This window comes from Patiria miniata, unplaced genomic scaffold (genome assembly GCF_015706575.1).
Source record: "Patiria miniata isolate m_02_andy unplaced genomic scaffold, ASM1570657v1 HiC_scaffold_30, whole genome shotgun sequence".
Classification (NCBI taxonomy): Eukaryota; Metazoa; Echinodermata; class Asteroidea; order Valvatida; family Asterinidae; genus Patiria; species Patiria miniata.
In genome coordinates this window covers 9,012,129-9,025,873 of record NW_024037070.1, presented here as the reverse complement: position 1 = coordinate 9,025,873, position 13,745 = coordinate 9,012,129, and the positions used below count along the sequence as shown (strand labels likewise).

The 13,745-nt window shown below is 38.7% G+C and overlaps 2 protein-coding genes and 1 non-coding gene across 10 annotated transcripts in view; 2 read left to right on the top strand and 1 right to left on the bottom strand.

The window, feature by feature from the left end:
* Positions 1 to 798: 798 nt before the first annotated feature.
* On the bottom strand, positions 799 to 6,006 carry LOC119739358 (GPI mannosyltransferase 1-like). Of its 8 annotated transcripts, none has more exons than XM_038214266.1 (6): positions 5,903 to 6,006; positions 4,087 to 4,279; positions 3,289 to 3,845; positions 2,728 to 2,986; positions 1,902 to 2,003; positions 799 to 1,584 (listed from the first exon to the last, which is right to left on the bottom strand). In XM_038214266.1, the coding sequence occupies exons 2-6, from the start codon at positions 4,249 to 4,251 to the stop codon at positions 1,396 to 1,398; spliced, it is 1,272 nt and encodes a 423-aa protein (XP_038070194.1). In that variant the 5' UTR covers positions 4,252 to 4,279; positions 5,903 to 6,006; the 3' UTR covers positions 799 to 1,395. The 8 variants fall into 8 exon arrangements, with proteins under 8 accessions (XP_038070194.1, XP_038070195.1, XP_038070193.1 ...); XM_038214267.1 differs by having other exon boundaries at positions 5,850 to 5,918; XM_038214265.1 differs by having other exon boundaries at positions 5,828 to 5,913.
* Trnaa-ggc lies at positions 3,145 to 3,217 on the top strand. The gene has a single exon. It is a non-coding gene; the product is annotated as a tRNA-Ala (tRNA).
* A 200-nt stretch (positions 6,007 to 6,206) lies between the features above and the next one.
* LOC119739357 (serine/threonine-protein phosphatase 4 regulatory subunit 1-like) overlaps positions 6,207 to 13,745 on the top strand; it is a 57,356-nt gene continuing 49,817 nt past the window's right edge. Inside the window, exons 1-2 of the mRNA XM_038214257.1 lie at positions 6,207 to 6,262; positions 6,348 to 6,392. Of these exons, the coding sequence (XP_038070185.1) occupies positions 6,256 to 6,262; positions 6,348 to 6,392 (52 nt within the window). The 5' untranslated portion in view covers positions 6,207 to 6,255. The remainder of the gene's footprint in view (positions 6,263 to 6,347; positions 6,393 to 13,745) is intronic.

Here is a 13,745-nt window from a genome sequence, read left to right as displayed (position 1 = left end):
TTTTGTTGTGTTAACAAAACCTTAGTCAAAAACAGCATTTTCCCCCATTTTTTTAAATACATTAATGAAACTATATAAAACTCATTTTAAACACCAAACAGTACAATGACAATTGTATTTTAGTAATTAACACATGTTTATAGTGTATAGTAACTCAGGCTGAAATTTTAATAATTTTTTTTGTGTAGAAATTTATCAAAGTGTAATGGTAATTTTGTTGATAAAACTAATCTGTGATGTAACACAGTATTTTAGCACTGGCTGGAGTGGCTGCCTTTGGTGGCGCAGTAAAAATGAATAATAAAAAAAAAACCCTGATGGTACCACAGAACTCAAATATGAAACTCATTTTGCAAGCGGAAAGCAGTTACACCTCATCCATTCATTCTTGTGTGAATACTTCAACTGTTTTGTTGAGGTCAAATATCTAGAAAATTGTTGTTTTGGAAATGGTTCAACACCTTTGGAAGGAGCGTTAAGCTGTGCATTTTTGAATCAGCGAGGGCCCTGTTTTTTGCTTTTGCTTCCGAGAAGAACATTGTGCTTAAACTGTGGCTTACATCAAATCCACAAACATCAGTATTGTACTTGAGTACACCACAAGTTCTTTCATATTTCACAAGTCCAGTCTCAATTAACAGAAGATGGGCAATAACAAAGGAATGCCTTTGTAACAATTCATTTGAGGAGTATGTGACTTGAATTGAGACTACTTGTGATAGACTCGACTACAATACTGAAGAGCATGAATTCAGGGTATTACCGTTTGGTTTGGGCATTTAAGGCCTCTTATGATACTGAAGTCATAGATGAAGGTGAAGCTGAAATGAGGCCATGGTTTTGTAAATTGCCTTGTTCTCCACTTAAGCTGGTACCTGTGACAAATATCATACGTCATCTATGGTGTGTCTTCAGGAAACCCTATACAGAGGATTCTTGACTATTATTGTGCAAGTTTGTTAATCGGGAATTCTATTAATTTAGGGTCCAGAATGACGACTGCATTAAGGAGTGCATCAGTGAAATAAAATCATAGATGTCAGATGTAACGGGGACAGCGAAGAAAGTCACTGTACTCGGTACATCATGGGAATATGATAACAAATTTACAAACACTGTTTTTATTTTCAATTTCATTCATGCTGCTTTAAGGTCTTATCACATCATTAGAGATTTATGTGTTTACATCAGGATTCAAGATTGAATAAATTGAATGTATCTTATTCATAACAAAGACAAAATACAGTATTTGGTGTGGTTTGAGTTTCATTCGTTGTAGCAAAAGATGTCTAAAATGTCGCAAAAATACAAAATGTATTTAAACGTGAGGCGTTAAAATTTCTTGCTGCATAAATAATACTTAAAGCTCCCCCCCCCCCCAAATTATCCTTGCCGTCATCTTTTGTCTTGGCCAATGGGAGCCAACTTGCCTCCACAGAAAGTCCGGTGTTCCTCATAGGACATCATGATTCTGACTAATATTCCAATGTTCACCGCAAAGAATGCGAGGCCAGCGAGCCACAAAAACAAGAAAGTATCATGTCCTTCAAATTCCAAGCAGTAGGCGAAATACAGCCACAGTGCCTGAACAAAATAAAGAAAATGAAAAACAAATAAAAGCAAACTCCACACTCGCAAATTAGCTTGAAAACAGTGTGTGTGCATGTAAAGTATGCTTGGAATTTCTCGGGTAGCATTGCCAAAGTTCTCAAGACTAGATTTGATTCATATGATTGATGGCGCCCTCTCCCATTGAGGCAGACCACACTTGTCAAAGACAGGCTGCATATGAAAGGGAAACAAAATCTAAATCCAGTAATTGGACCAAGGCTAGTCTGAAATGGGTGTAAGCCTCTTATTTTTTTTCTAAGGTCCTGTCACAAAAAGACGAAAATATTTACCTGTCCGAGAAACCAAAGACCTGTGAGGCAGAGAGCTTCTGAAAGTTTCATCCTCAGAGTTGGGATGACGAGAGGAAGGAGGCATAGATACCACAGAAAGTACTGCAATAAAGAAGGGGGGAAAACAAACAATGAAACATTTAGACAAGAACAGCAAACATTTTCACTGAAGATCAGATCTTATCAATTTTATTTAAATCACATGTGCCTGATCTTTCCAGTCTTCCAAGTCTGAGTAAAAGGAAACTTCTGAGCACATTAGAATGAGAAGTAAATATTAATAAATAAAAAAATAGGAAACCAAACTGTAGATCAGAAAATTGGGGGCGCTGTTTCAATCTAACAGTCCCTTTGGTTCAACATCCCTTTGATTCAAGAGAGGGCGCTGTTGAAACAGTAAGGCCATGTGGAATGCATAAAAAAGGTTGAATCTGATAAAAAGACGTGAAGTGAATAAAATCAGGGGTTGGGGCGGGGAAGGTTATCAAATAAAATGTCTTACTATTCTGTATGGTTAAAATATGATTTTTTATTGGGGGGGGGGGGGAGGAGGGACGGGAGACCATTACTACACAACAGACACCACTGAAATTGTTTGAATTTATATTGGGTGGGGTTGTGTTTTAGTCAGTAAGGTGCCAATTTAAACATGTTTAATATCCTAGATTCGCTTTTTTTTTGTGAGATGTTGTTGCATCATTATTTTAGCAAACTCTCTCTGCTGCGTTAAGTGATCTTAATGAGGCGTTTGGGCAAACAGGTTGTGTAAAACTGAAGCTGATTTTCATCTTCCCGGCTAACTGGTTAACAGACGGAAGTAACTTACCTGTGAGGTGCACACTTTGTTGAAAGCCACAAACAGGAATGTCTGAGTGAAACAACAGAACGCAAGGTCCCTGTAGTATCGAACGGACAATGCTACCATGAGCAATGCCTGTGGTAAGAAGGCTAGGAGACCGACCATGACGGATACCGGTGACTCGCTGGTTAGGTACAGCATGTAGAAGTAAGGGGAGAAGTTATGCCGGACGTCGCGCCGTGTTACATGGTATAGATAGGTTTCTTCTAAGAATTTGTCTCCATAGCTGGTGGGAGAAAAAAGAAAATGGTGTGTTGTTTTGTAATAGTTGGACGAACCAAAAAAGGGCAAAAAATATCAATCTGGCATGCACATATGGGTTTATGGCTTCTGATTAGCACCCTTGAACAAAGACATTGACAAACTGAGGAACCGCCGACATAGGGCTGGATAGCTCAGTTGGTAGAGCACTGGAACGGCAATCCAGAGGTCGCAGGTTCGAACCTTGCTCCAGTCAATTTCTTTGTTCAATGTTATAAAACTTAATCTTTAGCATCACAGCAATTTTCACAACACCTCCAAACTCACCAGTAATACATAAGCCCTGTAAGCAACGCAAACGTGGCTACCGACACGAAGACAAATTCAAGACGAGACTTGCAAGGCCAAAACAGCTCAGCAATCCTCCTCAAAATTCGGTCTTTCAAATGGAGTGCCGATCTCTTCAGGAGGGGCTTCTCACAAAAGTCGCTACCCAGAAGAAAGTATATAGGAACACAGTAGGTGACTGGGTAGATTTTAACGTGGACAGACACAGCATACAGGAAGGCGGCAGCTCGAGTATGACGTTTCATCAAAGCATACAGCGTCGACAAAACCAACACCGACATGATCGACTCGGCATTTCCCCGACTCGAGACGGTCATGGGTAAAGGGTTCAGCCACCACAAGAGGGCGCTGTTGATAGCTGCCTGATCCGGACAGCCTGAGAGTTTCAGCATCTTTAGGATGAGTGTACCGGTAAGAACGTCACAGAGGATGAAGATTATCTTGCCGAATACTGGAGTGAGGAGAATATTTGGGGTGAGAGCCCAGGCTAGAAGAGGGGTGTAGCGATATGTAGCTCTCTCATATGGAGACGAACCCTGAAATGAAGTGGAAAATAAAGGACATTTGTCTTTTTCATTCATTATTTAATGGTCGGGGGGGGGGGGGGGGGTCCTGTTCAAAGTAGATGATCTTGAATGACTCTATCTGACAATAGCTGATACTATTCATTGCTGCGTATTTGCCAATAGATGCCGAGAAAACAATGAAAGGGATTGTGTGCCCCCCCCCCCTCCTGGCCCCGGCCACAACCCTGTTCGCTACTCTACACCTACCTACCTGTGACACATATCTAGCAGCATCAGTGAAGACGTGATAGTCAACATCCGTGTACTTGACGAGCATAGTCCTATCCTGCCACTCTCCGTACACCACCAGGACTAGCCTTAGGAGAAATGCTGCACCACACCAGGCAAGGGTGACTCTAGAAAACTTCACAGCCATTCTCAGTGCGCTGAAACTAAATAATTATCTGTTGAAAGACAATAAAACAAATTTCATGAAGGTAGGCCAGCTGTGATGGGATTATTGAATTGCATTTTGATTTGATGTTGTCAACATGTCTTCCCCTTAAACGTGGACATCTGTGAAGGCAACTTTTGTCAAACTTTAGAGTCCAGTTAGTCAAAAAGTCAACCACAAGTCAGCGCCTCTGTGGTCAAATCACAATTAAGCTATTCAAATGAACGGAAACAAAACGCATTCCTGTGTTGCTGCTTATTACTTATGACTTTAATTGTAATTTGATTTGTGACAGACTTGCAATTTTTTATGGACTTAATTATCTTGTCATAAAGACACAACTGCTTCAGCTTCTGCTAATTTATGAAAGATATCTCAAAGCCCTTAAATATTTAACTTATCATTTTAATTTTGTAAACTTATTTTAATATTTATCTGTAAAAGGAAAGTTATGAAATACTCATGGAAATTTAAAACAATTCTAGTCTAGCATTAAAATTTGATAGTTCAAGAATATCCGTCATGACAGTTACTTGAAAGAATCTGGATATGGGGTCTTAAAAGGCTTAAGCCTATAATAGATAATCCCATCAAATCTTAAGTGTAAGTGTAAGTGTATATATAATCTTTCTTTTTTTTAATAATAAAGAAACTGACAAAATTGAAATTTCTCAATCAAGAAGAAAACATTTAACAATACCATTTGTTATTCTTTTTTAAAATAAAAAACGGTATTGGTAAATGTTTTCTTCTTGATTGAGAAATCATCAATTTTGTAAGTTTCTTTATTTTTCAAGTGATAATAATACAATTGCGATTTGCGAATTTAAGCATAAGCATGATGCCTGGCCTGTAGCATGGAGGAAGCATATTAAAGGGAATATACATCATTTGCTTTTGCTGTAATTTTCAGAAATGGATGAAATTGGGGGGTTGGAAATATAAAGCAAATATAGTTGCACTGACTTTTTGGAGGTTTTGGGTTCGAAAATGCTATAAAAACCAAGAAAAACGATCATTTTCCTGTAGTCTGGTTCCCTGACTCCATATAAGAAGAAACAGAGCAGTTTACATACATTGGGAATTGTAAGGTCAGGGAACCAGTCTAGCTGGCTCGTACCCGTTCATAGGTTTGTAATCGATTGCAAACAAGTGCAATGGTCAATTGGGGCCAGTATTTGAAAAAAAGCCAGTTGTTTCCAACGCTGATCGGCCGTTCAGCGTTGGAAATTGATACAAAAATACCACTTTTCTTGAAAATGACAGTATACCAGGTGCCATAATTTTACAGGATGCTTCAGGCTGTCATTTACCAACATCCTATTAAGGTATTTCGCAAAAACTTGGTAGTTTTTTTTTTCGATGTTTGCAAATGTTGTATATTCCCTTTAACAGAAGTATTGTTAGTTACATCATGATGGAGGAAGGAACACATCATCAATTATATTTAATTCTTGCAAACAATGCATGTTCAATGTTGAAACCTGCTATCTTAGTCAATAATCTCACAAATGCCATTTTCGAGGAACTTCCACCAACCACACGAACCACAAAATACCATTCTGCCCCAGCTGAATTACGTGAATAAGCCCCGATATGATTAGTGTTGTCACTTGATTGACATCAAATTCACCTGTTTCACACTGAATGACCTCTCTGCGTGCCGCGTTTGAAGTTCACTTCCGGTACAATAAGAAGAAACCATTATCTACATAGGGTGTTCATGATTTTGAAGGGATTACATCTATTCAAAATATGCCTGAAAACGCAACATTATTTAGATATTTCACTATTAAATTAGAAAATCACCCACAGTAAGCCAATCTGATTTTCCATTTGAAAGTTCACAAGGAGATTCTGAGTTCTTTTTGAATATCATTTAACCATTTGTAGTGGAGCTCACACGTTTTTATTTATTTCAACCACACCGCAATTGACCAATCATCTATCCTTAAATCTGCCTCGTGGTACTGTAGCATTTTCAACATGGCGGGTGAGTGACGGAAAATTGTGTGAATCTCTTCCGCTGAAATACGGCTTATTTTCTCTTATTTACCATTTTCTCTTTTGGTTTTCAGACCTCAGTTATTTATCGCAGAACTTTGAAGATGACTGTGATGACTGTGAGTATTGTATAATTCTCAATAATTTTCTAATTTAAAGAATATAGGCCCCTATTCGTGGTATTTTTTTCAGCCCATCCTACCGACTCGAGTGTACATAACATGTACGCGTTACGTTACTCGACGCACGTCGCGCATGGGCTATGCACTGCAGTGCAGCAAATGTGTACAGTTCGTATGTGAAGTACGTTTAGTGTGAATGTGTGAACAGTGTTCGTGATGGAAGCTGCAAAGTGTATGGAGAATGTGATGATTTTGTTAAGTAAAATTTGAGGCTTTGCATGGTGGAGATACTAAATAAATAATGAAAGGTTTGCGGAAACACCATGTGCGAATGATTTCTCAACTAAGTAAGAGAATGGTTCTGAAAAGAACCAGAGGTATAAACTCGATGTTCCGGTCAGTATGCAGTCTGACCGTCTTCAGGAGAGTGCCTAAACTCTAATTGAGCTAGGCCTAAGTTTAAACTAGCTGGAGTTACCCAGCCCTGAGTTTTATCATATGGGTTGTCTATAAGGGCTGGAGCGTATTTTTCTCATAAGTAGTAGTATATTCAAGAAATTTTTGGAAAATTTTCAATTTTGTCCCCGTTACACACTAATTGCAACTGCAACTCACCCCAAACTTGCCTGGAATAACCATTACACAGGTCCTTGAAGTAAAAAACGATCCACGATGAAGATTCAGCCTACAATTGCAGTGAAAACAGGAGGAATAACCGCTAACTTGACAACCTTTCAGGCATGGCCAGGACTGCTATGGAATTGTCCACACAAAAAAATTGTGTACAATGAATGGCGGCGGTCGATTACCACCACGTACAGCTCGCTGGTACTACGCGTTTTTGCGGTCGGTGCATGACGTGACGCGGAAGCGTAATACCCGATGACTGTTTCATGCATTAAGAAGAGGTTCACTCGCATCACAGTGCGGTACTGGAACGGCAACCGTCGAGTTGGCCGGCTATCGTGCATTCATAGTGCAGTGTTATTTACTCGACGGTTGCCGTTCCAGTACCGCACTGTGATGCGAGTGAACCTCTTCTTAATGCATGAAACAGTCATCGGGTATTACGCTTCCGCGTCACGTCATGCACCGACCGCAAAAACGCGTAGTACCAGCGAGCTGTACGTGGTGGTAATCGACCGCCGCCATTCATTGTACACAATTTTTTTGTGTGGACAATTCCATAGCAGTCCTGGCCATGCCTGAAAGGTTGTCAAGTTAGCGGTTATTCCTCCTGTTTTCACTGCAATTGTAGGCTGAATCTTCATCGTGGATCGTTTTTTACTTCAAGGACCTGTGTAATGGTTATTCCAGGCAAGTTTGGGGTGAGTTGCAGTTGCAATTAGTGTGTAACGGGGACAAAATTGAAAATTTTCCAAATTTTTTTTGAATATACTACTACTTATGAGAAAAATACGCTCCAGCCCTTATAGACAACCCATATGATAAAACTCAGGGCTGGGTAACTCCAGCTAAGTTTAAACATGCTAAACTTTAAAATCACAGCTAGCAGCTTTGAACATAGAGGGCCCCCTTCATTATTATTAATATTAATAATGTAGCACTGGCTGTTGTAATTCACTGAATGTGTCCTGACGTCACGACCTCAATGATTGTATACAAAGTCTATATTATTATGGAGAACTTTTTCTAGAATTATTTGTAAACAAAATTGGAAATATTTCTCTGGCGCTTATTCATTCTGGGCGTGTGCAAAAAACATTGACATTGTTGATGTCCCCAAACATGGCGCGGCCCCTAACGTGGGGCGACCCCTAACTTATATTTTTTGCCTTATTAGTACCTGGCTAGAGCAAAAGTTTTCCCTGAAATTTCACTGTAAGGCAAAAAAAAAAAAAAAACATGTTTAGCGTCCTGCCTCTTTGACAAAAAGGAAGGAGGAGGCCCTTTTTTTTTTTTTCTTCTTCTTTTCAAAATGGCCGCCCGACACATTTTTCAAGACAACGCGGCCGGGCTTTTTTTCAAGATGGTTACCAGCTTTTTTCAAAATGGCCGCCACTTGGACTCAGGAAATGACATATTGGCTTCTTATGGGCTTTATACACGGTATAAAAGTCTAAAAATACGATTTCTTTCGTCAGAGATCGTTAAAATTTATCAATTTTTGTCTTTAAAAAAAAAAAAAAAAAGGAGGCGGCCTCTAAAAAGGAAGCGGGCGGGGACGCTAAACATGTTTTTTTTTTTACTTCGCCTAAGTGAAATTGGAAAGATTGTAGTACATGTATCTAGACACCACTTCAGCGGTTGTGTACGAAGTCTATGGAGAGTCAAGAAAATTGTCTAAAACTTTCCTAACAAAATTGGAAATGTTTGTCAGTCCCAGATTCATGTCTTTTCAACATTTTTGCAATGACTGACCTTTATTGAGATGATATATGAAGAAAAAAGTGGCGTCGACAGGTTGCAACATTCTTTCTGTGAAATTTCATTAAGCTCTAAACATTCCCGTTCATAAATCTCAAGTTGACCTAGCCATTACAAACTTAGCAGAGAAATTTTATTTTGGCGTGATTTTCTGTTTTTATTTTGAAGTCAAAATGAACTCTTTTCAAATGCGCCCAAAATTTTGAAAAAAAATTTCTGACAAAGTTGTAGTTGGGGTATATAAGTGAAAATAAGAATGGTTTATGATAATTTGTCAACTTTAATAAAAATTCTTAAATTTTAATTTGGGATTTTTCCGAGATTTGTTCTAGTGCACCTGGCACATTAGGGAACACTTGGCCGATTTTGTGCCCAATTTCCAGACACCACTGTTTTTGAATTGCTGAAATAGTTCACAAAGGTTCAGCAGCAAGCATTATTAAGGTAAAAGTACCAATATTTAACTGAGTGAATTTGAAGTTTGTCAAAAGAGAGGTTTGGCAACACTATATGAGGAAATTTGTGGGAAACGTTGAAGTGCGCCATGTTAGGGGACTCCACTGTACATGTACTGTGAAAAGAAATGTCATCAGAATATAGGCCTACCCCTCAATGGTAGAATTTATCGTTTGGAGCTATCCAAAAAGTAACTGACGAAATTATTGTTGGAAAGCATACTTGGTTCAATTAAGGAAAGTAATGGCACTAAACGCCCTGTGAAATTGTTCTTTCCGGCATGCTGTCATTTTGACGAAAAAAATAAAAGAAATTCATTTCCAAAGATGTGTCTAAAGATGAGGAAATTTGCGTTAGCAATGGTAGTTCGTTTTTAATTTGGCGAAGCTGTGAGTGGGTGCATTGGTGCAACGCACATCCGCACGTGGTTGCTACACGGTGGTCCAGTGCTTGACACCGCGTAGCTGCAATCAGCTGAATGAGAACGTGTCCCGGATGCTGAGATCCTAGAGTACTGTTTTCTCGGAATATACAGCATTCACTAAGCTGAAACTTCATCAGGTTAGTTGTTCAGCACCCTTCTTTAGATTTTGAGCACTTTTGTTGCTTCAAACAAAAACAAATGCACAAATGACAAACGATGTACTCTACACAAATGACAAATGATGTAAACAGCATCTGTCTAATCTACTCGTTGATTTATGTAAATATTAAAGCAGAAAAATATGATGGCTGTAGAATTGTTATAGTAATCTGACTGCCAGTTGGCAATCTTTAGAAACGAATACGATAGACAGTTGTGTACTTCTGAGCAGGAAATGGTAGCAGCATTGGTCAAGGCCGAATGGTGGAAATAGGACTGTTATAGTCTGACTTTTTCAAGTCATTTTTTAAGTTGTTGAAGTTATGATCCGAAAATAAAACTAGTAACATATGTTGGAAAATTATGGATCTAAAATTGGCAGTGGTTTGTTTTAGTAGCCCACTTGTACATGGTTACTGAAGATTAAAGTCAACGCTTTCTTCCAACAAGCGAAGTTGGCTATTGGAATGTGTTTCTAACTATATTTGGGACGTCCATGAAACCACTTTCTTTAAAGCAGCGCAATCTGATGAGACATGATATTGAGCAAACAGTTTCATATTGTAACTATTTACTCATCAAATGAGGACGAGATATGAAGGACACAATTAAATAGATATCACATTAAAATCACTTAAAAACAAAATTGGGTACTCATTTGTTCATTGCTGAAAATAATGAACAACTTGACTTTGTATTTTGTGACAAAAACAATACAACTTGTGTGAAAAAAAGTGATAAATTGCAAGTGTTTATCATGAAATTGAAAGCTCTTTTGCCAATTAAATATTTTCAAAAATCAAATCTTTAGATTTGCAATTACATGTTTGTTGTACGAGCCTCAATGTATTATTTAAAATTTGTTGATGCATACACTGTACGTGTTTAACATTAATGAAGTTTTCCATGTACATGTATTGTGGTTGATGATGATTCTAACCCCAGGTACAATGTACTTGAAAGATGGTTCTGAAACATTCTGAATCTTCATAGGACGACTGCCCCCCAAAAAGCAATGCACCTTGTAAGAAGGAACACCGCCCTCTGTTGTCTCCTGTGTGAAATTTAGATTAGTTGGAAACCTTTTTGAGGTAAAAATCTGTTGTCACCTTTTGAGATAAAACAATTCTAATTAGTGTTAATTTTCACTTTGATTTTAATAAGCTATGAAATTTAAGGCATTGAGGTAACCAGTTGTATTTCATATATGTACAATGAAAACTGAAAGGAAAAAAAGCAGTCAAGATCTAATGTTGGATATAATTCCAGCTTTATTAGTGTATAATTTCAAGAAAACAGTGAAAAGTCAGGCAGAAGTTATGTCACATTTTCCAATTTCAGTGACATCACCCAAACATTAGATTTTAAATTAAATGTATACTCCTCATGGACGCTCTTAAATCATGCATGACAGTGGCTTTGGACAGAGTATGACCTTTGACATACAAAACCACCCAACTTGAATTATAGCATGGTGCATGACTCGAAAGCACTCACGTTTCGAATATTTGAATTGAAAAAATGCTTTTGAGGTGTTTGGTTGATGATTCAATATTCAACTGTTTGGCATATTTGTCACAGCCCAACAAATTCCGTACTGTAAATGCATTCTGCGGCAAGTACTGTATGTAAATCAGGGTGGTAAACAAGTATAACTTAAGCGTGATATTCCTAAGAGGAATATCTGTGTTATAATTTGATTGCCGATCTTCTCGGTGTATTTTCCCCGTCTGTGCATATGCATACTTGTATGCCAGCAGCATGAATTTTTAAACCGAGGATCACTCCACGCTCGGGTGAGTTTTGCGGATGCCCGGCATGCAAACACCCCAGTAATAGCACGTCTGGGGTAAATTGGCCTCCAGTCTACCAAAAGAAATGCGTAATCTCCTCCCCACTGCAGCGCATGTGACTCACTGTGAAACTGAAGTCAATGAGTCTGATGACTCAGTCTTGGAAAGTGTGTCGGATGGGGAATAACACGCACTGCCCCCCCCCCCCCCCCCAAGTGCAGCTAGTAGGAGTACCTTAAGCCACGTTTCACTGGAATCCGATACTAGCCTGTACCCTGAACACTAGATGGCACGGGCTGAAATTGCCCCCTCCGTACTCGGATTAGCTATGCTTTAAGTAACCCAGTGAATTAATAATGGAGAGGTGACGGTCTCCATTACTCATCTGCCATTTAGTGAGGGACGTTGTGGTACTCACGATGTCGTTGGATTAAACCATAGGTAGTATGTTGGTGTGCGACATTGTTGTTTACGCTCTGTTTAACAGTGGTGTATCACGAATATGTAGAGGTATGAACATATGGTAAGGCAGACACAGTTAAGAGATAGCAAACAATGTAATTTGATCGACAAGATTTCGCAAGAGTTAATTGACATAGAATAATAGCTCTCAAACATCCAATAAAAATCAACAAAAGTCATTTTTACTATGAGCTTTGATTACAAAGTGTGAAATTATATCAGTCTCAAAATCATTGCATTCCTTGTATTAGACTCTAAAAAAACAGTTGTTTGAAGTGCTCATGCACAAGTGTACATAATGTACATGCAGGTGTCATTTTTGTATAAAAATAACCGCATACCGGTAATTTGATAAGGCTACAATGAAATGTAACTATTAAGTGTCTAATGGACATTGCTGGTGACTTTTATATCTGAAATGTCATTTGCCATTCTGAAATGCCAGTTACCATCTTTCAACATATTGTAATTAGCATCAGTCGAGGATGAGTTACATGTACATTGGAAATGTCATGAGGAATAAATCCTCTAGTGAGGCAAGTAACATTAAAAGTGAATACAGGTTTTTTTTAATGAAAATCTATTTGTGAGTCTTAGTTTCGCCTGTAGTTACACGGAATTCAGGCGACGTGGTTGTTTTTGTGGCCGTGATATCAAGAACAGGTGGGAGCTGTAATTACTTGGCAATAGACGCAAGCTGCGGGAATTCCAAATACATGAGCTTTGACATGAGAACTGATCCCCTGGGGGGGCGGGGGGCGCGTTAGGTTAGGAATCACAACATGACATGATTGACCAAGGCTGGGGCGTGCTGTGCAGAGCTCAGCTTTTGGACTTGAAACTGACCTGCGTTGGAATGAAAGAAATAAGGAATTGCCATACGGTACAGTGCTATAAAATATACCGTATTTTATTAGATATGATTTATATTTGTGGATCTACATGGTAATTTACATAAATTGCCACAGTTTATGCTGAACTCGAGTTAACTTAGTAGTGTATGCTTCTAAAAAATTAGTTAAAGTTAATTGTATATTGTACATAAATTATGTACATGATGCACAAATGTTTTTATGTGGTCTTAATTGTCTTTAAAGCACACATATAAAGTACACAGGGTATTTCCATCCGGCAATGGGTTTGAGTATGTATTCCCTAGGAAGCTCAGATTGTGGTACATGCTGAATGTTGAATTGGCTGGATGAGCGGGGGCAGTAATTATGTAGTTTAATGAGTGCAGATCTTAGTTGATAAATAGTTAATTAAAAAAGCGTTGGTTTACATTGGAGAAAGTGACTTTGGAATTTGGATGTAATGAGGTTGTGATGCAGCACAGTGGTCCGATGGTTACAAAGTCCAACTCATGTGCATTCTTATGTGGGTTCGACTTTGAACATGGGCTTGTGTTCTTGGGCAAGACACTTTACTACAATTGCCTCATTCTACCCAGGAGTACATATTGGTAACCTGTGAGGGTAGGAACCAGGTTGCGCTGATCTTCAGCTGCTGCAGAAAACTGGTATAATGGCCTGACGAACAGGGGTAACAATTATGAAAAGGTTGATGACTTTGGTATAAGGCTCTATCCGGTGCGTAAGTGTGACGTCACTTCAGAATTAGTTCAGTTTAAATCATGCCCACTGCACATTAAGTACAGTGGAACCATTT

Excerpts from the sequence above, each read along its gene's own strand:
- LOC119739358 (XM_038214266.1), bottom strand. The coding sequence starts at position 4,251 with ATGGCTGTGAAGTTTTCTAGAGTCACCCTTGCCTGGTGTGGTGCAGCA. Across the intron at positions 3,846-4,086 it reads CTGCTAGATATGTGTCACAG|GGTTCGTCTCCATATGAGAG; the intron begins GTAGGTAGGTGT and ends ACTTCATTTCAG. Across the intron at positions 1,585-1,901 it reads GTCTTTGGTTTCTCGGACAG|GCACTGTGGCTGTATTTCGC; the intron begins GTAAATATTTTC and ends TATTTTGTTCAG.